The sequence below is a fragment of the Hyaena hyaena genome, unplaced genomic scaffold (assembly GCF_003009895.1).
Source record: "Hyaena hyaena isolate Hyena2069 unplaced genomic scaffold, ASM300989v1 scaffold_204, whole genome shotgun sequence".
In the NCBI taxonomy this organism is placed as follows: Eukaryota; Metazoa; Chordata; class Mammalia; order Carnivora; family Hyaenidae; genus Hyaena; species Hyaena hyaena.
In genome coordinates, this window is record NW_024080837.1 from 1,316,099 (window position 1) to 1,339,991 (window position 23,893).

The 23,893-nt window shown below is 40.8% G+C and overlaps 1 protein-coding gene across 4 annotated transcripts in view; it reads left to right on the forward strand.

Moving 5' to 3' along the window:
* Window positions 1–23,893, forward strand: part of SLC2A12 (solute carrier family 2 member 12) — a 58,363-nt gene that overhangs the window by 18,819 nt on the left and 15,651 nt on the right. For 2 of the 4 annotated variants that reach the window (XM_039242027.1, XM_039242029.1), the window contains exon 2: window positions 1,006–2,337. In XM_039242027.1, coding sequence (XP_039097958.1) covers window positions 1,006–2,337 — 1,332 coding nt within the window. Of the gene's footprint in view, window positions 1–1,005; window positions 2,338–14,475; window positions 15,166–21,316; window positions 21,440–23,893 lie in introns of those variants that run through there. The other 2 variants (XM_039242026.1, XM_039242028.1) reach the window with 2 other exon arrangements.

Below are 23,893 nucleotides of genomic sequence, written 5' to 3' on the forward strand. Positions count from 1 at the left end.
CAAAACTTGCTTTCCTGTGTCACGCCTTTCAGTTGCAAACTTGTTTCCTGTGCCTGCAATGCTCTTCCCTGTGCTTCCTTCGGTTACTTTTCTTTTGTTTTGTTCCTGCTTTGACAAATTACAGATATACCAATATAATAAACACCCGCTACTTTCTTCTGAAAAGTAATGACTGTTAACATTTTGCCATTTTTCCTCAGTTTTTACCATTAAAATAACAAAACAAGATGAAGTCAGTCCCTTTTGTTCTTCTTCCCCCAAGTTCTAGTAAGTTCCTCCTTATCACAGCAGGTAATGATGTTAGTTCCCTCTCGTGCATCCGTTTCTTTCTTCCTTCTTTCTGATACAACCTTAACTCTGTTAAGGTGCGAGCAGGTGCACACGTGCGTGTGCACACACACACACACACACACACACAATACCCTCATATGTTTTAGCAAGAGCCAACTGTGGCCGGATGTGACCAAGGAGACATGATGGCAGGTTTCCTGGAGGCTGTGGTTTGTTTTCCCCCCAGGTTACACAAGGGGAAGGAAGCCTGTAGCACTTCTGGAGGCTTCTACCCTTTCTATTCTGCCTCGGAGATTTCCCTTTAGAGAACCGCCTGCCGTGGGGCCCGAGGAACCGGGCTGTCTGAATTTCTGATCCAACGCCGAAGCAGGAACCAAATGGTGTTGTTCTTGTTTGTTTAGCCTTCATCATCTATCATCTGCTTATCTTGCGTAGCTGTCTGCTGGTCACTGAAAAACAACAGCGGCATCACAAATAGAAGGAAATGACTTCCTAAGTGTCTCCACCTCGCTCCTCCCCAAAATGAAAGAAAAAGGACATTTCCATTTATAGCTAGTCATTTTTGTTAATATATTACTTTACTATATTGATGTGTGTGCGTATACTCAGTGCTCTGAAGAGCTAACGTATATAAGGTTGAGTCTCCATTCAGACATAAAATGTTTAAACTGACAGTACAGAACTGACTTCTGTGTCTCTCCTCTCTGCCTACAGGTTGCGGCATGTTTACTCTCCTGTCATCTGTCACTGCTGCTGTCAGTGGCCTCCTGGTGGGTTATGAACTTGGGCTCATCTCTGGAGCTCTTCTTCAGATAAGAACCTTATTAGCCCTAACCTGCCATGAGCAGGAAATGGTAGTGAGCTCCCTCCTCATGGGGGCCTTGCTTGCCTCTCTCACTGGAGGGGTCCTGATTGACAGGTATGGAAGAAGGGCTGCTATCATCTTGTCATCGTGCCTACTTGGACTCGGAAGCCTAGTCTTGATACTCAGGTTATCTTACACGGTCCTCATAGTGGGGCGCATTGCCATAGGGGTTTCCATTTCACTCTCTTCGATTGCCACATGTGTTTACATCGCAGAAATTGCTCCACAACACAGAAGAGGTCTTCTTGTGTCACTGAATGAGCTGATGATTGTCATAGGGATCCTTTTTGCCTACATTTCAAATTATGCATTTGCCAATGTTTCCCATGGCTGGAAGTACATGTTTGGCCTTGTCATTCCCTTGGGAATTTTGCAGGCAATTGCGATGTATTTTCTGCCGCCAAGTCCCCGGTTTCTGGTGATGAAAGGACACGAGGAAGCTGCTAGCAAGGTTCTCCGAAGGTTGAGAGCCATCTCAGATACAACCGAGGAACTCACTGGGATAAAATCTTCCCTGAAAGATGAATATCAATATAGTTTCTGGGATCTGTTTCGCTCCAAAGACAACATGAGGACCCGGATAATGATAGGCCTAACATTAGTATTTTTTGTGCAAGTCACGGGTCAGCCAAACATATTATTCTATGCGTCAACTGTTTTGAAGTCCGTTGGCTTCCAAAGCAATGAGGCAGCTAGCCTCGCCTCCACGGGGGTTGGGGTTGTCAAGGTCATCAGCACTGTCCCTGCCACTCTTCTTGTAGACCACGTTGGGAGCAAAACCTTCCTTTGTATCGGCTCCTCTGTGATGGCAGCTTCATTGATGACTATGGGCATTGTGAATCTCAACATCCCCATGAACTTCACCAACATCTGCAGAAGCCATAGCCCTATCAACCAATCATTGGATGAGTCTGTGTTTTATGGGCCAGGAAATCTGTCAGCCACTGATGATACTCTTAGAGAGCTCTTTAAGGGGATCACTTCCCACAGCAGAAGCTCCCTAATGCCCATGAAAAATGACATGGATAAGAGAGAGATGACACCTTTACCTAATGCTGGACCAAGCCAAGCTGAATACCAGATAGTCACAGATCCTGTGGACGTCCCAGCTTTCTTGAAATGGCTTTCCTTAGCCAGCTTGCTCGTTTACGTTGCTGCTTTTTCCGTTGGTCTGGGACCAAGTAAGTATTTTATTTTTTTATTCCGTCTCCTTTCCCCTGATGAATGCTAACATATTGCCATTGACCATCAGAACATCTTATGGCTGTGGTACCGTATACATAAGCCTACTAGAAGTAAGATGGGGACAATATTGGCCACCTGACATTTCTACTCATGTGGAAACTATGCTTGGCTCATACCTCTCTTGTGAAATGTGCAGGGCTGGTATTCAACAGAAGGATTAGTTTACCATTATCTGTCACAGGAGGATAATTTAACAGCAATTGATTGGGGATAAACCAGACCTCAAAAGATGTGTATTGTGCAAGAGAATATATTGTTTTATGAAAGTAGTTTACCGGAATAACATTTTTCCCATATCATTCCTGAGTGTCTTTGTAAATGGAAGAAAAAATCAAGGTTTTAGATTTTCTTAAAGACACTGGATGCATTCAGTAATAAATAAGAACAGGGAAAAAGGAGTTGGGAAGGAGGGTGAATTATTTCTTTAAGTACTATATCTTTTATCACCAGAGTAACCTCCCTGAGCACTTCACTCATTAGGCAAAAGAATGGGAGTCAAGTTACTCACATTCAATACAATAGAAACAATTTACAGGGAGATAGCTACATGGTAGTTTTATTTTATATAGCTGGTCTACTCCAAGTGACAAAGTTTAAACACTTCCCTTGAGCAAACTCTCTTGAGTTCTCTAGAACAGGTTGTTTGTTGCAGTTCCTTGACTTTTAGCCTCACCCACAAAATCTAAACCTCTCTTTAGAGTAGTATAAGGTAGTCTCTCTACCACCGTCAGCTCCTTCATCTCTCCCTCTCCCCCATTCTTTCCCTCTTTCCCCCTTCCTTTCTTCCTCTCTCCCACCAAGTTTTCCTGTTGTTATTTACAAGGATCAAGGACCAAACAGAGTTGCTCAGATGAAAGGAAATATTGGAGCTTAAGAACATGAGAAGACATTGGTTATGTTGAAGGAGAAGGCATCTCATGGACAAATTTAGGTTTCTGGTGCCAGGATCTGACAATGTTTCTAGAAAGAAAGTCACTTTAGGGCTTTCTCTGGTGATCTACTGTTAAGCCATTAGCTATTCTTTCAGGTGATATGTATCAAGTGACCCACTTTTTAATAACAAAGAACTATGCTAGATGTTGGGAAAATAGTAATGAACAAAACAGACCCTGTTCCTGTCTTGAAGGAGGTTATACCTGAGTTAACTGAGCTATAGTTCCTGTGTTTGCTGCTTTCTGGTCAGCAATCAGCACGTTTGGCCTCCTTAATCTCAGTTAATTCATAATTAGATTTGCACATGATATGGCCTCTACAGCTCCTCCGTTTCCTCACTCTGCAGTCTACTCCCACATCTAAGTGAGATCAGTCTCTAGATACTGATTTTTACAAATTCCAGAGTAAGAGAAGGAATATGATGGACTCTGTTTTTTTGTGAGGCAGAGTCATAAGTTGTTGTTCAGGGACACCTCTAGGCCACAGGGTCCAAACCATGGATGACCAGAGCTGGCCCTTCCTCTGGAACTATGAGTAGATGGATTTCCTTATAAGGGACTGTGCATGGACAAATAAGAGTAAATTTTACAATACCATCAGCCTCTGACCTCTCTGACTTGTTTCTGAACCCTGGCCCTCCTTGTTAAGATTTAACAATGACAAATATTATTAATGAACAGTTTCCTGGAAACAGGTTTCTTCTATTATTTCAGGATTCAGGCACCTTGGGTGTGTACCTGTGAAACACTTATCTTAGTTAGTTTGGGTTGCTACAACAAATCACCAAAGACTGGATGGCTTAGACAACAAACATTTATTCCTCATAGTCTGGAGGCTGGCAAGTCCAAGATCAAGGTGCTGGTAGATTTGGTGGTTGGTGAGGGTCCCCCTCCTGGTTTGTAGTTGGCCACCACCTTCTTAGTGTATCCTCACATGGCAGAGGGATGGAAAGAGAGAGAGAGAGACAGACAGACAGACAGAAACAGAGACACACACACACACACACACACACACACACACACACAGAACTAGCTAGCTTTCTCACGGCTCCACTCTGATGACCTAATTACCTCCTAAAGCCCCTACCTACAAATGCTATCCCATTGGGAATTAGGATTTTAACATATGAATTTTAGGGAGACATGCATGTGATCCAGACAATACTTCTCTGGTTACTCAGATACAAAAAGCTAATGAAATTTGAGAGAGCATCTTATACTTTTGTTTTCAGAAACTCTTTGAAGTCTACCAGAAGGGCAACCTACAAGTCTTATCTTGCACCAAGGAACAACTCGCTTCTTTGTGAACTTTTCCCTACTAATAAGTACAATAAGCTTTGCTCATATGATAGATTTCAGGTGGTATTGTCTTCTTTGCCGACATCTTTGTTTCCTATACATTCTTCATAAAACTAAAAATATTCTTTACATCAGTTTTCTTAATCCAATCTTTTGAAATATCAAGAAGCAACTAAGAATCTAAGGAAAAGCGAGCAAAAGGGATGCTTTCTTTGCTTTAAGTCAGAGATACTTTCAGGTTAACGAGATTATGACATGGCACATATTACGTCAGACATTGGTCTTAAACTTCCAGAACCCACGTACTCATGGTCAGAGTCTTCCTAAGCTCATACTCCCCTCCTCTCTTTAGTTTTTGGGTAACTTTGAAAAATGCAGCAAATTCTCAGTCACTGACTTATCATTTGATATATTGTTGTGTTAGAACAAGAATTCCCTTTTTCAGAAAACTCAATTTGATTTTGGAAGAAATTAGTGGGGGTTGATTGTTATTTACCTTTTAGTGTTCTTTAAATAGCATTCTCTACTAATTCATTTTAAATATAATTTATGCTGTAGATTCAACTAATATTTATTGAATTATGTCAAATACTGTGCTAAGAAGGTTTTACATACTTTGCAGTATTTCATTTTACCTTCAGAATAAGCCTGTGAAGAAAGAATATTCACCAAATTTTACAAATGATGGTATTTTGTCTCACAGAGGTGGACTAAGTGACTTGCTCAAATAATTGAAAATACCTCTTGGGGTCCCTGGGTGGCTCAGTCGGTTAAGCGTCCAACTTCGGCTCAGGTCATGATCTCACAGCTTGTGAATTCAAGCCCTGCATCAGTCTTTGTGCTGACAGCTCAGAGCCTGGAGCCTGCTTCAGATACTGTGCCTCCCTCTCTTTCTGCCCCTCCCCTGCTCATGCTCTGTCTCTCTTTCTCAAAAATTAATAAGCATTGGGGCGCCTGGATGGCTCAGTCAGTTAAGCGTCCAACTTCGCCTCAGGTCATGATCTCACAGTTCGTGGGTTCGAGCCCGGCATCAGGCTCTGTGCTGACAGCTAGCTCAGAGCCTGGAGCCTGTTTTTGTGAGATTTTGTGTCTCCCTCTCTCTCTGACCCTCTCTTGCTCACACTGTCTCTCTCTCTCTCTCTCTCAGAAATAAAACATTAAAAAAAATTTTTTTAATTGATAGGCATTGAAAAAAAAGAAAAAGAAAATGCCCCTTGTCTTCTGAAATTCAATGTTAATCCTAGTCCAAGACAAGAATAGACAGCCCTCTGTTGGTCTTGAAAATAAATGTTAATTACTTTTAGTTCAGTCCTCCATGAAGATACTTTAGAAGTAAGAATGAATAGAAAGAGTGTATGACTGGCTATCACATGAGGCTATTAAATGCACCACTCTGCATTTTATGCAAGATAGAGACAGTCTCTCTTTTTCTGAAGCTCTGTTAGGTAAGCGAGCGTGTACATTTATAAGGCTGAACTACAGGATAAGAGAGAGGGAGGGTTGGGGCGCCTGGGTGGCTTAGTCAGTTAAGCGTCCGACTTTCGCTTAGGTCATGATCTCGCGGTTCGTGGGTTCAGACCCCGCGTCGGGCTCTGTGCTGACTGCCAGCTCAGAGCCTGGAGCCTGTTTCAGTCTGTGCCTCCCTCTCTCTCTGACCCTCCCCTGCTCGCGCTGTCTCTCTCTCTCTCTCCTAGAAATAAATAAAAATATTAAAAAAAAAAAAAAAAGAGAGGGAGGGTTATGATAAGAATACACCATTATCATTTTTGGTGTGCACTTACTTGAATGACTGAACTTGATTAAGATAATATTTAATGGCTATTTGGTTAGATTTCAAACTTGGCCATAACAAAGACTAAAATAACAGTGAATTCAATAAGATAGGAGTTTCTCTCTTGTTTGGTGACTGAGTAGTTCTGGGTGCTGCAAAGGCTTCCAGGATCAGGTACCGGAAACCAGTAGATGGTGTCCCTAAATCTCCGTGTAGCCAGTACTTAATTATTGGTTCTTGGTCCATCATGATGACTATTTAAAAATACTAAGATGCACTTTAAAATTTCATCACCCTTTTCTGATAGCTAATGGGCCCTTGAGAATAAGTGGGAGATGCAAAGTACAGTCAATTAAAGGGAGCCTGGGTATAGAAAGGCCTAGATAGTGAGGGAGTGTGAGCAATTCTGTCGGGAAGCAGAACCACTGTAAGTAATAGGGGACAAGGAACTTGTCACAAGGGTTGCCCCTCACACAGTTGTGGGAGACACTGAGAAAGCAAAGGTCTGAAAGGGGACAGTGAGAGGGAAAGGAGAAAGCCACTCATCAGTCTCTGCAGGTCTGCAGGGCCCAGGGAAGAAAAGATGGATTCAAAGCCATGACAAACTGGAATCCTTGAGAAGAAACTGGAGCCCACATCTGTCACCACATCAACTCTGATGAGGTTGGCCACTTACAGAAAAATAGGTGTCCTTCTCCGTAGGGCTCTGACAGCAGCAAGAGAGGCTGGAGGAGGAGACCGGGTGGCACTGGCTAGTCCCTGCGACCAGCAAGGAAAGGTAGCCAGTCACAGCACAGGTGATATCTAGGACTCAGCACAGGCTTTGATGTATCAGTTTGACCTTCCAAGCCTCGTGCCAATTTCTCTTCTGGCCAACCCTCACCAAAACTACACAGGGGAGGGAATTCTGGGAAACGTAGTTCCAGCTCAACTAAATCCATGCACTACAAAACCGTCATAGTAATAAACTCTGGCCTTAGAAAGAAAAAGTGTGAATATGGCAAAAAATACCCCAGAAGGTCAAGGGTCCTGAATTCTGTCTTCAACTGCTGTGATATTTATTTCTTTTCATTGAAAAGTTAATTGTTAAAATGAATGACTAGCTTCCATTCCATCAACTTCTAAAAAAGAGGTGAGGTCATTAACGTTAATGTCTCGTGGATTTTGTTTCTTTAGCTATGAAACAAACAGAAAAATGCTCTTTTGCTAATGTATTATAAAAGCCTCCACATCTATTTTCTCAGGAACGTTCATTATCTCCCTGCAGCTGATGACTCTCACTTTTCTTGAGTTCTATCATGTCATATGACCTCTAGTTCTTTTTTTCCTAATGAGTACGGGATTTTTCCACTTTGATGCTTCACCATCTGCCCAATGCAAGAAGCTCAGTGCTGAATTCGTTTCTTCCTGAGACCAGGGAATGTCCCCCATACAGAAGCACATGCAGATTCCTTATGGACAGCAAAGTGAGGGGAGCCCCTGCCCTTGTGCAATGAGGCCGTGCCTTACCTCTCGGTGCTGCTGTATCTCCATAGCTCCACACCTTGGTCAAGAGACACAGGCCTTTCTTATGGCCCCTTTTCCATCCCCATGTCCTCTATCGAGATCCCTCCTATCTTTAGAGCTTAGTGAAAGCCTTGCCGCCTTTATGAATTCACTCAGTTTCTTAGATGTCCTTGTATGAACTGCAAAGTATTTCCAGTGCAGAGTGGTCTGGTTCTGGGCTACAAAGAGCCTGAATTTAAAATCAGAAAAGCTGGGTTCCTCTAATTCCAGCTTTTGTACCTCCTGGCTGCATGATCTTTAAGTCCTTTATCTTCTCTGAAGCTGCTTCGAAGCTATGAATTGTGCACAATAACCCTTATTCTATCTCCCAGGGTATAGTGAGCATCAAGTGAGTTGAAGCACGTGTGAATGTTTGGGATGCTGCTGAGTTTGGTGTAAGTGGAAGTCACAAGTGTGTTAACACCACAGTCTTTAATAATGGAGTGTATTGCTTCAGTATGTTTGTTTTGGTTTCTTAACTCAACATAGTTATTAGAATAAGGTCTTTGAGAGAAGAAATGACATCCCATATTTTTTCCCCTTTTCCTCCTTTAAGTGAGCCCTGCATAAGTCTGTTTGAAAACCATGAAAGAATACATTTGTGTTTCTAAGAGAGGGAGTAGGGGGAAACGGAGTTTTAAAATGAGATACAAATGTACGAAAGATCTCAAAGTGTGGTTTTTACATGTTATCAAGCTGTCCACGGCAGGCAAAGCACCACATGAGCTGTCCCTGTCAGCCACCATCGTGAGGCTTTTTGTGGAACAATCCATCACTTGGGCATATTTCCAAAATCTTTCCAGTTTTGCCCATCAGATAAGATATAGGGATGTTCGAAGGGCTTGGAAATAGCTAGCGGGAGGCATTTAGGGCTTTTCCTTTGGTAAGTCATGAAGCATTATTTGGGAATTTCAGACTCAGAGTATTTAAAAGTAGCCCCAGATTTGTCTTGGACATCTCTACTTTTTGCTGCTGTATAGAGAAGGGAGTTCTTTTGTTAATGAGATGCAGAATCTCATGGTTGAAGGAGGTTTGGGTGTGGGAAAAGAAATGACCCTTTGTCCCACGGTTTCTCTAGCTTACAATTGCAGTTCCAAGGACTGAGCCAGGTTGACATGTAGGTAACAAGATATGGCTTCAATTACTACGAAAAGAAAAAGCATGGACTTTGGAGTAGGGCACTGCCTGGAGTTGACTCTCAACTCTGCCACTGGCCAGCTATGCAACCTTAGGGAAGTTAGTTAACTTCTCTGTGCCTCATATTTATCACTTATAAATATGGGTATGATTAATCATTAAATCATAGCATTGTTAAGATTAAATCAGCTCATAATAAAGTCTTTGAAGAATGGCACCGAGAGTGCCACATAAGTGCATGTTGAGTAAAAGAAATAAGCCTAAAGACCTGGATATTCACACATGAGTCTTGGGGACATGCAGTCTGAGGCAGAATCCCAAATCTTCCCCTCTGTAGAGAACAAGTGGTTGTTTCATATGCATGGTTTGGAGTTACTGATTCTTCTAGAGTTTTCTAGAAGATCTGGCAATTGTCCTATTTTTCTTGCCAAGAGTCAGTCATTTATGTCTGTATATTATGTTGTAGTCTTTCCTTTTTAAAGAAAACATATCCTAGGAATTCCAATTCAATCACCAAAATTGTATTCTAGAGCATTAGTATACACTGTGCAAGCCAGTTGGAGTTTAAAGAAGATTTTTATTAGGAGCAAGGATTTCATACCAGATCTTGAATGCATAATAAAACTTACTAACCTGATGTGATTATTACCCAGGTATTTCATTTAAAGAGTTTATTGCTTGTAATAGATGCAAATCCTTTGTGTATAAAGAAAAAAGTAGTTGCTTTTCTAAAGTAAAATTGAGAACAAGATTAAACCATTTTATTAAATCTTCTTAAATACGGATTGGCTTAGAACAACATTCTTTAATTGTATTAGATCACAACATAGTTTCCTCAGCCAAAAACAGTGTTTCTATTTTTAGGTTAAAGTATATGTCCTACCTTATTTTATTTTCTGGTCCTCTGTTTCCCTAATTGTAAAATAATAAAGTTGCCCTAGAATCTGAATTCAAGAGGGGCATGAATTTGGTCAATACCGAGTAATCTTATGTATTTGATTTTATGTATTTGATTTTTTATTAAGAAAAGGAATCCATAGGGGCACCTGGGTGGCTTAGTCGGTTAAGCGTCTGACTTTTGCTTAGGTCATGATCTCGCGGTTCGTGGGTTCAAGCCCCGTGTCAGGCTCTGTGCTGACAGCCAGCTCATAGCCTGGAGCCTGTTTCCAATTCTGTGTCTCCCTCTCTCTCTGACCCTCCCCTGCTCATGCTGTCTCTCTCTCTCTCTCCTAGAAATAAATAAAACATTAAAAAAAAAATTAAAAAAAAAAGAAAGCAAAGGAATCCATAGTCTTCATCAGCTTGCTGAAGGGCTCATGGCCTAAAGAGGTTAAGAGCCCCTCCCTTACATTTTTCTGTTACTAATACAAAAACTCTTTCATCAAAAGAAACCAGGATATAGAGACTTTTATTTAACATTCAACATCCCATCCCTCATTTTTCGCTTTAAAATATGTTCAAAATCTTAACCTTACCCTCTACTGTGCTTCTGGGGTGGTACTGATCGTCACATAGCTCCTTCTAATTACAGACTATTTGTCCATCCATGGTTCAAACCTCAGGGTTGAAGCAGAGGTTCCCGACACCATGACCACATAGAGCCACATGAAGATTTCTCTTTTACTCATGTTCAGAAGTAAAGCACAGATGAACCTGAGCCCAAGGTGTGAAATTATTATCTCATGAATTCATTGGAATTCATTTGTATAGAGACCGATCCCTCCTTAAAGTAGCCACCGTAACACAGAAAAATGTGTGTGGCTGTGTTTTTCACAATAATTGGGGCTTTTTAAAATCCAAACATTCCTATGTTCATAAATTAATGAATTAACCTCCTCTTCCATCTCATGATTAGTATCTATTCATGAAGGCAGATGGAAGGATTTTGTCCAACGTCACATGCTAAGTTCGGTAATGAGACTGTGACTGTTATCTTTTAACTACCTTTGTATTCACCCATTCAAGCAGGACCTACACTGCAGGCTGAGTGACATGTGCCACCAAACTCCCTCCTGTGAGCTCTTCTACCAAATAGGAGGAAGTTTCAGGAAGAAAGCAACTTGTGGGGACCAAGAGGAGGAGGGAGAGGGAGAAAGCAGTGGGGATTCATCACTTCACTCACTTGGGCAGCATATGGGCATCGCTCACCCACGACATATGGGGCACAGTGCCAGGCATGGCGATTCGGGGATGGGTGAGTGTGGTCCATGACTTGCCCTCAAGAACCCAGTGATGGGGACAGGCAATAAGCAAGGAAATGACTATGTATATAATACAGTGTCAGGAGGAGAGAAATGCTCAAATCTATGTTTAGGTAAGAGTAGTAAAGAGATAATGGAAAGGATAAATGAAAGAGCATGTAAGCCTTTCTGGGGTGGTGACATTGGGCCCCAGCTTGTATGAAGAAAGTGGTGTGAAGATCTGGGAGCAGGGAGTTTGAAGCGGGGATGATGACAGGTCAAGGGGCCTTGAGGGGATGTGAACTTGAGTGAAGATATAGCAGAATGGCAAGAAAACCTGTTGAGGCTGTACCACGGAGTATTTGAATTCGGACCAGGCTTTGACATCTGACTGCCTGACCTCGAATCTCAACTCCAGGCTGTAGAACTTTGGGCAAGTCAATTCATCTCTTGAGGTTTCAGTTTCCTTATCAAGAAAATGGGGCAATACTGTCTGCTTCACAGTGTAATTGTGGGGTTAAGTGAAGCAATCTATATAAAGCATTCCTAGTTCAGTGCCTGGTATGCAGTGTGGACTCAATATAGGTAGTTATTATGCTAATAAATGTCAGACAAGATCTGGATAGTTCTGATCATGCCAGCACTGACCTCAGCAGGCATTTTGCTGAAGCCATGTCGGGACACACAGGAAGTGCTCCGTGGCCCTATGTTGAATTATGGTGCCATGGTCCTCGTCACCTCCCTTCTATACACTATTCCACTTGGGTCAAGACTAAAATGAATAGATTTGGGCTTTAAAATATGTTTTAATTCTGGATTACATGCAGTCAAGAGAGCTTCCTAGGAAACCAGACATGGTTTATAGAAAGTCCTGAAGCTTGGGTGAAAGGTGTGATGTAGGTTGAAAAACACCCACCAGTCCTCTCTTCTAAGTTGAATTTAGACTATCCGTTCTTTGTGTGTACATCCTCTGTCTTGTTCATGTTGTCTCCTCAAGCCTAACCTAGGGCCTGGCCCACAACAGAGGTGCAATAAATATTTGTTGTATGAGTCAAAGAAGTGTTTCTGGAACTCTCTCAGCTTCTGTGACTAAAGGGGAGCTCTCTCTCTAATCTGGGGTTGATACATCCTGATCTCCTCTGGTATGTGAGTCAGCGTATAGGGAATTAGAGATGAATAGTATGGTGTATGGAATCCTGTGTACATTTCACCAAGAATTATATCTGAATAAAGCTACTCAATTCAGGATGCAAGGTCATCTCCAATATTTGATGACCTAAGAAGTTTCATGGTTTAAGTTTCCTAAAATTAAGGCCATTAAAAAATTGTGCTGTTAAACAAAATATTCATTTCCAGATGTCTATTGTTTTCTTCAAATCTAAGACCCAGCCCTTCCCTTGAAAACAGTGATTGAGATTAGCAACGTCATGGAATAATGTTTCATACCTTGATTTAGTAATTACATGTATTTATTTTTATTCATTTTTTTTAATTTTTAAATTTTTTTAAATTTATTTCTAGGAGAGAGAGAGAGAGAGACAGCGTGAGCAGGGGAGGGTCAGAGAGAGAGGGAGTCACAGACTGAAACAGGCTCCAGGCTCTGAGCTGGCAGTCAGCACAGAGCCCGACGCGGGGCTCAAACCCACAAACCGCGAGATCATGACCTAAGCGAAAGTCGGACGCTTAACCAACTAAGCCATCCAGGCGCCCCAGTAATTACATATATTTAAACTTGACTCTTTACAAAAAAGATCTAAGTCAATTCCTTCACAATTTTCTTAAGAGAAATATGTGAAAATCTGAACCTGGCATTTGGGACTTGTTTTTGCTTATTTAATTAACATTAGAGTTTACAAAAATATTTCAATGGATTATCTCAGGTTTAACAATCCCATTGAATCCATTGGATGTAAATGGTTAGTAATAAGAGATCTTTGTAGAAAAATCATACCATTGCCACAAGTAATCAAACTCTCAAGAACTGTAAACTGGCTGATATTTTAGCCCACTTGCAAGTTAACAAGAGGAAACAAGCTAACCACAAAGAGAACGAGATAATAACACCTGCACACATAATGGGATATTTTTGAGAAAAGGAGCCCCAAGCCTGGGGAACCCAAATCTTTTATAATAGACGGTAAGCCAGCCTTATTTCTTCTGTGGAAGATATGATCTTTAATTTAATGGATTGATCTCTGCAGGAGACCCTATCACTGTCTGTCTTCGAAGGCTGTTTGTTATACAAACATTCTTAGAAAGACAGCCCAGAACACAGTCAGTGCTTTTGCTCAGAAGACATACAGAACTGCAAGAGAGCCACAGAGAATTGTCTCTCAAATCAAGTACCCTAAAAAGGCCACTTTAAAACGAGAGTCTAAAAAAATAGTCTAACTTTTTGTTTGGTTTAGTTTTATGGAGTTTAGCCAGCTTTTTGGAGGATGGGTAGCAGCAGGAAGCATAAGACCCCTCTGCCATAACATTTAAATTTAGATTTTTATACCCAAGTAACTCTAGCTCTTCAAAAAGCAATTGTTCATGTGATATTTGCATGGCTAAAGATTTTGACAATTCTGAGATCTGAAACAGCAGGTTCTAATTTGGAAGTTTACTTAGCTGCTTCATTCTAAGATATCCTGGGTTTAGACCAGAGAAGCTTACAGACCAGAGTACATCGAACATTTCAAACAAGATTTCAGTATTCTTTATATTTCCTCCTGGACTCTAGGTCTTTTATATCCTAACAGTTAAAGGCATTTTTAGTGATCATCATTTTCCCCCCACAATTCTTATGGGATAGTTACATACCTTTAGAGAAAAAAGCATACTGCATAATTATTATGCTTTATTTTATTTAATTTTTTTAAATGTTTATTTATTTTTGAGAGAGAGAGACAGAGTGTGAGCAGGGTAGGGGCAGAGAGAGATGGAGACACAGAATCTGAAGCAGGTGCGAGTCTCCGAACTGCCAGCGCACAGCCTGATGTGGGACTTGAACTCTCAAACTGTGAGATCATCACCTGAGCTGAAGCTGGATGCTTAACCAACTGAACCATCCAGGTGCCCCCCAAATTATTATGCTATAAACATAGGGGTTTTATTATTAACTGTAGCTATTAAATGATTATATTCACAAATTGGTTTGTGTTAGGTATAAGTGTTAAGTGTGTGAGTTTAAGGTCTTTCAAAAAATTTTTTTCTTTTAAATCTTAGGTTTTAGTCATCGCCAATATTCCCACCCATACAGTTCCTTTTTTCCAATTAATGAAGTTAAAGACTACGTTGACTGATTAAAATGATGAGTTATTTGGTGCTCTGATGTTGATCATTAAAATAATGCAAAGTAAATTTTAAAAAATAGTGTCTGAATGGTTTTATACTAAGTTCGCATCTGAGTGAAAGAAGAAAGCCTTAAAGAAATATGTGCCCTTGCCTAATTAAATCCTCTTTTCCTCTTTGGAGTTAGATGAAGCAGGAGACCAGTACCTAACAGAAGCTGTATAAAAACTGCATTTTTGTAGCATGAGCACAACTCAACACTTAATGAAATGACACTATCAATTCGGTTACCATGGGCAACTCTTCACATAAAACAAGTGTTGAACTTTCCTCTCCGTCAGTACCACAGCGCGGTCCTGTGCCCTTGAAGCCTGTGAATATCAGACAGTGAAGACATTAAAGAAACAGACTAAGGTTTTAATACTATCTTAATCAACCCAAGCATTCTTTTGCTACTTTATGTTTTCTGGAACACAATGTTAAGAATTTTGCCAAGGAATATTGCAACATTTAGAAACTCTAATACGTTTCTGGTTAAGTCCAAAGCATGAATCATCAAAAAAGTACAATGTAATATATTACACCTGAAGCATGAAGTTCAAGTTATAAACAAGAAAAACCTAATTTCTTGTAATTCCTTTTTTTATATTTCATTTTGAATACTAGTTCAGTGACCTGAAAATTGGGATAGTCATATTCCCAGGGGTTCATTTTCCTGAGTACTCCTTCAATGGTACGTCAAAGAAAATAAATTTCTTGATCTTTTAGGGAAAATCTGTTTCTTAAAATTTCTCCTTCCTCATCTCCCTTGTAATAACTGTTCTTTCACTTTAAGGAGAAGAAAGCATACCTATTACCCACCAGAAAACTTACTATTATGACACATGTCCCAAATCATAAAAACCTCAGGAGCACTAATCAAAAAGATAATTGGAAATGCTGCCATATGTGTGGTATGGAAAAGCGACTCTGATGACTAGATAATTATCCTTTCATAAACCTAGATATTTCCAATAATTTGCTTTCAACAAAATAAAGGCATGACCTAATCAAGTTATCAGCTGATATATCATTACAAATAACTTTTTTTTTGTTAATTCAAAGAACTGAGTGTGACTGCTATTATAAAATTTCTTCAACTCCCCATCTTTTTTCATTATTCTTGAAAACAATACATTTCATCTAAAGAGTAGAAATGTACCAGATTATTCTAGAAGTGACATTCACCCACACATACCTAATAAAGAAAAAACTCCCTGTCCATTAAGAGGGTTTTTTTTTTTCAATACATTTCATTCTTCATATATGATAGTTATTTCTAAAGTTTTGTAATATATTTCTATAATTTTCATCCATTTTGCTTTAATTATTGTGTTGAAAACTGAAAAAAAAAATCAAAATCTCTTAGGGGAAAAAACCCTAAGAAAAAATTTCAATTTAAGGTACTTTTTCTTTCATAGAACTATGATGGAGTGATCAAAAGACTTTCAAGTTTAAAAATGCATTCCAAGAGGATAAAATACTAAGTTCAAGGTGAACAACAATATAAAATTGATGTTAAATACCTTATTCCTGTATTTTTTAAGTGGATGATGATGAATATCAGATAGGTATGGTATTTCAATGCATCTTACTGGAAATATTTAAAAGAATGGTAAGTGATCTATTTTATATATAATACCATAGAAATTGCATTCTTTGCTATCAGTTAAATTTATGGTTAAAGGGAGTTTGATGTTGACTTATTAATGAAAGAAAGTATTTAGTTTTTCAAATTATTTTAAAGATTACCCAAGCAAGAAAGTTTGAAGACCACTGCCAATAGCTTTTTCTTATTTCCAACTCGTTCCTGCTCACAAAAGAGTTTCATTATCAATTCTGGCATTTTGTTAAATGGAGGGTTATTTCATTTATTCCAGTTTCACCTAAAATATTTTCAAAAAATAATTTCAGGGGCACCTGGGTGACTCAGTTGGTTAAGTGTCCAACTTCCAGCTCAGGTCATGATCTTGTAGTTCATGAGTTTGAGTCCCATGTTGGGCTCTGTGCTGACAGTTCAGAGCCTGGAGTCTGCTTCTGATACTGTGTCTCCCTCTCTCTCTGTCCCTTCTCTGCTCATGCTCTGTCTCTCTCTGTCTCAAAATTAAATAACACAGTTTTTAAAAAATCACTTCAGGGGTACCTGGGTGACCCAGTCAGTTAAGTGTCCAACTTCAGCTCATGTCATGATCTCACGATTTGTGGGTTCGAGCCCCGCATCAGGCTCTGTGCTGACAGTCTAGAGTTTGCTTTGGATTCTGTATCTCCCTCTCTCTCTTCCCCTCTCCCATTCATGCTCTGTCTCTCTCTGTCTCAAAAATAAATTTAAAAAATTTAAAAGTAAAAAAAAAAAACTCATTTCAGTTGGTGTTGACTAGAAATCATGAAGATAGAAAGATTAGGGAACATTGAGCTTTATTTTGTTGCTTTTCTTGGTTTTATTAAGTAGTGCAAAATAATATTCTTGAATAAAATATTTATTTTAGAAGAGGTCAGGCATGAGCAAAACTCAGAGGGACTGAGAGAAAGGAGAATATGAGAAATGAAAATGAAAAGAAGTGAAAGCTATTGCATCATTGCTGATGTTGAAAATGGTGGTCTACAGTGGAGCATACATTTTAAAGAGCACACTTTCCTATTTAGGGAACTTATGAGCCAGGACTGAAACATCTGGTTGGAAGTAAATGGGTGTATTTCCCTCTCATATCATACTTAATGGATGTCTTGGCAGACAGAGAGCTAGTGTGCCCTGAGCTGTTTGCATAGGCAATAAAGGTCATGGGATTTGGCTTTACTTCTGCAAAGTATAGAACACTGACTCCTCGGCACATCAAGTTGTTGAAAATTCTGCTGCCTAAATGTAGAACTTCTTTCCTTTTCAAACCTGGAGCCACCAAGCCAGGAGGCTCAGGAAGAGCTCAAGCCAAATACAAAGTGTTCCTGGAAAGCTGCAGGGTTTGAATCTGAGGGCACAGGGCATTGAGTGACAGCCTCTGGTGGCTTATAAGGAGTGGGTGGAGATAAGCGGGCAGTTTACCTGTGGGTGGGCTAGGTCACCTACACTGATGGCCCCTAGTAATGAAAGTCCACATCCTTCATGGCACATGGCAATCCTTCAACATAGTTTTTGACACTCTGTACAACCATAAACACTGTTTGTAGGTTTCACCTGGATCAGGCAAGTTTTGACAGGCAGCCCTGGTGTTTTAATATCATGTGAAATACAAGTTCCAATACTTGTGGACAAATTGCATCCTGGCAAGTGCAAAATTTCCTCTATCCTTGCAGCCACAAAAGAAGGCTATAGAGACAGGTACAGAGGGTAACCCAGGTGGCTGTCAGTTAAGCATCTGACTTGTTCAGGTCATGATCTCCCAGTCCATGAGTTTGAGCTCTGAGTAGGGCTCTGCACTGACAGCTCAGAGCCTGGAGCTTGCTTCACATTCTGTGTCTCCTTGTCTCTCTGTGCCTCTCCTGCTGCCTCTCTCTCTCTCTCTCTCTCTCAAAAATAAATAAACATTAACAACAACAACAAAAAAAAAGATCTGTGCAGACTCTGACATTTATGGAGGCACATATTGCCAAGGTAGTCCTAGAATGTCAAGGTTAAAGTTGGAATAATAGAAATTAAGGAGGATTGTTTCAGGGTCTGCTAAACAGCAGTGGTGGCACTCACTATAGAAGAGTTCACTGTGCAGTTGGCACAAGGCATCCTCTGTGGGTCTGCCATCAAGGGAGGGAAGAACAAGGGCACCCAGAGAAAGCCACCCCTTCCTCACTGTGGCATGTGACAATAACTCGATTTTCTCTAGGAGAGAAGTGAGGCCATCTCATTAGAAAACACATTGGTGATTTTCAGAAGACTTGTACTTGTCATTACAAATATCAACGTATTAAATTCCCATGTGATAGTTTAGTAACTCTGGGCTCTTTACTTATAAACTGAAACAGAACTTCTCCATTCTTTCTGCTCTGGGTATTCATAGTCTTTTCCAGGGAACTTGGCCTTTCAGATTCTGGCATCATCTGGCTCCTAAGTCTGCCATGGAAAGATTCTTATCCTTTCAGTAAGTTCTACCTTGCTGCAAGGACCATTCTCAGAACATTAGTTCACTTTCTGAATTTGAAAATCTGTGATTTTAAGGTTCTGAACTCATTGTTAAAATAGTATTCTCCTTATTTTTGACTTGACAGGCTTCTTATTGGGAGGTTGAACCATCCTTGTCAAAATCTTTGTCAACTGCTACAACATCCAGTTTGTCACTATTAGATAAACCAAGGCATCGATTCTTGAATTCTTTCTATTAGATCAAAAAAGAAGTAGAAGCTTTCTGTAATGATACATTGTTGTTGAAAACGTCGGGTGCTAGGTTTGCCTGACAAGCTCTTATCAGAGATGGAGGAGAGTCTCTTTCTCTCTCTCTCAATATTCAGTTCATTGCTCATTGACTGGTTCCACTGGCCACGAAGCTGGCTCAGGTGCTGAATTGAATGTATACCTAGTACAGGCTTTCAGTGTACCCCGTAGGTCCCTTTAGGAAGCCTTTGGCAGTTCGGATTGAGTGCTTGTAACTAGCGCTTTGTGAAACTGTGCCATCTTCTTGTTGGTGAGTTCTACCACTTTCTACAACAGTAAGATCAGCTTGTTCCCATCCGACGCCAGTGTGAATCTGATGCCCCCAGCAATGATTTTCCAAAAACCCACCAAACAATTCCTAGAAGAGGTTATGATGAAGGTGGGGAGGGTAAGAAGAGGTTTTAGAGGTGATGAAGCAGGGATGAAAGTAGATTAAGAAAACCTGTGTGAACACCTCCAGAAAATAAAATGAAAGAGTGATCCACCCCCCACCTCCTCCTCCTTATGGCTGCTAGAGCCAAAGGTGACAAGAGACCCTCCCTCCATCCCACCAGGACAAAAAACCGTGGCACAAAGGGGCCTAGGGGATTGGTCTGTGGCATAGATTATTTAGCTCTGAAAAATTGCATATACATAATTTCATCTTGCATTTGTCCAAGGGCGAGTCATTATAAAGGCTTTGCCAGAATTATACAGCTGTCAGAGCCAGAGCTCTGAACCAGATTTGCCAGTCTTATGAAGCCAGGCTAGGTTACATGACCACTGCTCTGGTCTCATAAGAGCAAAGGAGTCCTACCTAGAATATAATCTGCAAGAGCCTAGTAAAGTTTTTTTGCAGGTAGGAAGCGGAGGGAAGGGATACAAAATTTTAATGTTGAAGTCCCTGTTAATTAAAATAATAATAATCATGTTCCTTTTGTTAAAATTCTCTTCCATGCCCTCAAGGTAACTCTACATGGATTCACGTGGAAAAGATCATCAAGAAAAAGATGTTTCTCCAGCTCTCTTCTATAATTCAATTTATATTTCTTACTTTAAAACAGCAGATTTACTATGAGCAGATGTTTTCTGCCCAGAGCCTGAGCTTGTCATCAGAGCCAAGTTGTTAAATTAGAGGCACAGCTTGGTTCCCACATGATCCAGCCTAGTGGTTGCCCGCAGTGGGGCCCCTCCCCAGCCTCATGCTTCTTCCCCCTTCCCCCACCGCCCTGGGCCCCTGGCGCTACCTCCACTGGGCTGGGATGGTGCATCTGGTCTGTATGTAACTGCTGGCTTTGCAACACAAGGTGACTTAGCCAGCAGTGAGCCGGGGCTGGGCCAGCTCCTATGTCCTTCTTCAGAATCAAAGGCTTAGATTCCACATTTACTTATTCATTAACAAATATTTATGGAGCCGCCACCAAGAGAACACCGTGATTAAAAAGCACAAGTTTCACAGACCGACTGCCAGGACTCAGTGGCACCTCTTCCACTTGTGAGCCCTGGGACCTTGGCGAATTATTAACTCCTTCAGCTTGGCTTTCTTCTCTTGTAAAGAGGTATAGGAATAGTTCCTATCTTGTAAGATTCGAGGAGGGTCATTTGAAGTAAGTTTCATGAGGTGCTCTGCCCACTGCAAGAGCTCGTAGCTACTTGATGAGAGGAAACCGGGCTTGAGAGGCTGTAAGCAGAAGACAAGGCCGTTTGCTCCTCTGGTGCCCCTTCTGATCCTGTCCAGCAGGTCCTATAATGCTCCATGTCACTCTCAGATTACAAAGTGCTCTGGTCAGTTTTTGTGCCAACAAGGGTCTCCTTTCCGACACTCGGGCATTGAGTCACGTATCATAATCAAATTCTGGAGCTCTGTTGAATTCAGAGCTTCTGTCCACTCAGCGTGCCCAGGTCAGGAAGACCAAGTGGGAGCAGGGAGCGTGGAAGAGAGCCCCTTTCCTCCTGCCTTCCTGGCTCCATTTCCCATCTACTCATTAGCTATGATGGTGGACTGCTCGCTCCAAGGTCAGGGGCAAAAGAGGTCATAGGAAAGGGCCCGGACATAGAGCAGCCAGAGCGCTGGTCTGGCCCTGAGGCTCGGAGCTTGGCAGAGATCCCAAGCTGCCTCTCACGTCGCTCCCCAGCAGGTGGCCCCTGCCACTGCCCCCACCACTTGAATTTCTCAGGCCTGGTGTCACCTACCAGCGCTTTCTGTCTCTTTCCCTCTTCCAGGATTGTCAGGCTCTGTCGGTGTCTGAATCCTTCCTTCCTGGGCTGGAGGAAGGACATAGCCCTGTTCTCCAACGGCAAGCCGCTCAGGGTGAGGGCAGAGGGCAGAGGGCTGGCCCTCCGTTTCAACAGGTGTTTGATCATCTCTCTGCTCCCCACCCTCTCTTCCCTTTCTTCTAGTGCCCTGGCTGCTACTGAGCGAGATTTTTCCTGCTGGAATTCGAGGACGGGCCATGGCTTTAACTTCTAGCATGAACTGGGGCATCAACCTCCTCATCTCTCTGACATTCTTGACTGTGACGGGTAAGGACCCGTGGTTTGCCTCTAATGCCTTTTGTGCCCCCAGGATAAATGTTGGGGAAGTACACTCACCTAAAAGCCATTTTACTGTGGACACTTTTGAAACATTCAAACATAAAGAGAACGTACCTGATGTACGGACCACTCAACTGAAAGTTATCATTCTTAATTCATTTATAACCCCAGCTTCTCTCTCCCCAAATTGTTTTGTGTCATATCCCAGACAGGATGTCATTTTGTCTATAAAACTCCCACATGGACCTCTAACAGATAAGACTTTTAAAAACTATACTTGCAATATCATTATCAAACATAAAAATATTTATAATAATCCCTTGCTATCAAATATCTAGTCTGTGTCCACATTCTTCCATGTCTTATAATTATTTTTTATACCTTTTAAAATATTTTTTATATTTTTACATTACTTTTATGTTTTTTATATATTTTTAATACTTTTTTATACTTTGAATCGCAATCCAAATAACATAATTTAGAGTTGATTGACATGGCTCATGATTTGTAGGTTTTCTCTCCATTTCTCCCCTTTCCTGCCCATCTTTGGATTTTTGATGAATAAACTGGGTCATTTGTTTCACAGAGTTTGCCCCGTGCTGGGTTCTGCTGATCACAGTCACGTGACAAGACTGCCTGTCTTTTGTGTTTCCTGAGAACTGCTCTTGAGATCTAGAGGCTTGAGCAGATTTAGATTTTCTCATTTGTTTGTAAATTCCTTCACAGATGATGGCGGGTGTATGCTGTCTGTCTGTGTCCCACTTTGTCATGTGGGCCTCTTTGAGGATCATCACCCAGATCTGTTATTTTTTTTAAGTTTTATTTTTTAATATTTTATTCATTTTGAGAGAGAGAAAGAGAGAAACAGAACATGAGCGGGTGAGGAGCAGAGAGAGAGAGGGAGGCACAGAATCTGAAGCAGGCTCCAGACTCTGAACTGTCAGCCCGGAGCCTGATATAGGGGCTCAAACTCATGAACCCCAAGATCATGACCCAAGCTGAACTTGGATGCTTAACCGACTGAGCCACCCAGGTGCCCCAGATCCGTTATTGTTATTGCGTCACTCCTTCTAAATTTTTGTCATCAATTCTTCTCTAAGTAGGAATTTCCTCTCACTAGTTATTTGCCTGCTGTAAAGTATGAATCATAGGGAAAAGGCAAGATAAACACTTGAAACTTTTTCTTTTATTTTCTAGTTTTCAAAATAATGAAATAGTTCCCTAACATCTTCCAAAATTGACTAAGGAGCTGTTTTCTTTCTTTCCTTTTCTCATTATATATGTATCTGATATACATACTAAATAATATATATAAAAATATAAATGTTGAAAAGTGGATGTGTCCTCAAAAAGGTATATATTTATACTTCTGAATACTTGTCAACCACTCTTTTTTTTAATACAGCTACTTTGGGAAATTCAGTTTTGGAGCTATTAATTAACCATGGTTTGGGTTTTTATACAAAATTTTCAAATGTCCCACATTTTTAGAAATTGCCTAAAGATTAAAGGAGACAAAGAAACTGGTCATTAGCACTAACCATACCTGTCCTTCTCAGATCACATGCATAGGTCTGTACCTTTCACCTTCACACACACACCCACACACACACCATATCTGCCCTTTGATGTGGAGAAAGAGAAATACAAAAGAAAAAATAGAGTGAGCATAGCATAATATATAAACGTGTCAAATCGATATCCTGATACCTAAAACTAGCGTTACATCATGTATCAACTATACTTAAAATTTTAATTAAAAAATAGAAGGAAGAATGGAAACGATCAGGGGTGGAGAAAGATGACATAAATCTCTGGGCAGGCTAACTAATGTACGAGATGAGCTAATGCACATTCAGAAGTTCTCCTGCATTTAGAACAAATGTTGGGAAAGCACATTCACTTAAAAATCCTGGAATGAGCCCATAGATGACATTTCACTGGACTGAGTTTGAAATGCGATACAGGTCTCTCCTGCTATTCGAAAGTGGAGAGTTTCTATGAAAGCTCTCATAAGCCAAAATGATATGAAGCGGAGAAGCAGCTTCTACTTCCTAAGAGTGAAAATCCTCTCTGAATTCCTCTCAGTTAGCAAAACAGATACTAACGTCCATCTCTCATAAAAGCCAAGTGGCAGAACACAAATTTGCCAAGAATGGGAAAACCTGTACTTACTTTCAAAAGTCAACTTCCCAAGTAAAAGCTATAAGGGTTCTACTTGGCAGCAAGCCTTTTTAGTGCGATTTTAGCAATAGCAATAAAAGCAGAGTATTCCAAAGCAATAAAAACTTCCTGGGCAGTGGGCATGGTACAGCTGCGTTGCGCTCAGCTCTGAGGAAAATGTTTTAAGAGAATTAGCTATTTTAAGAGGGTTGCCATGTGCCAGCGTGGGAGGGCACCTGGATGGGCATGCGACCCGTGGTCTGTGCAGAAATGTTGCAG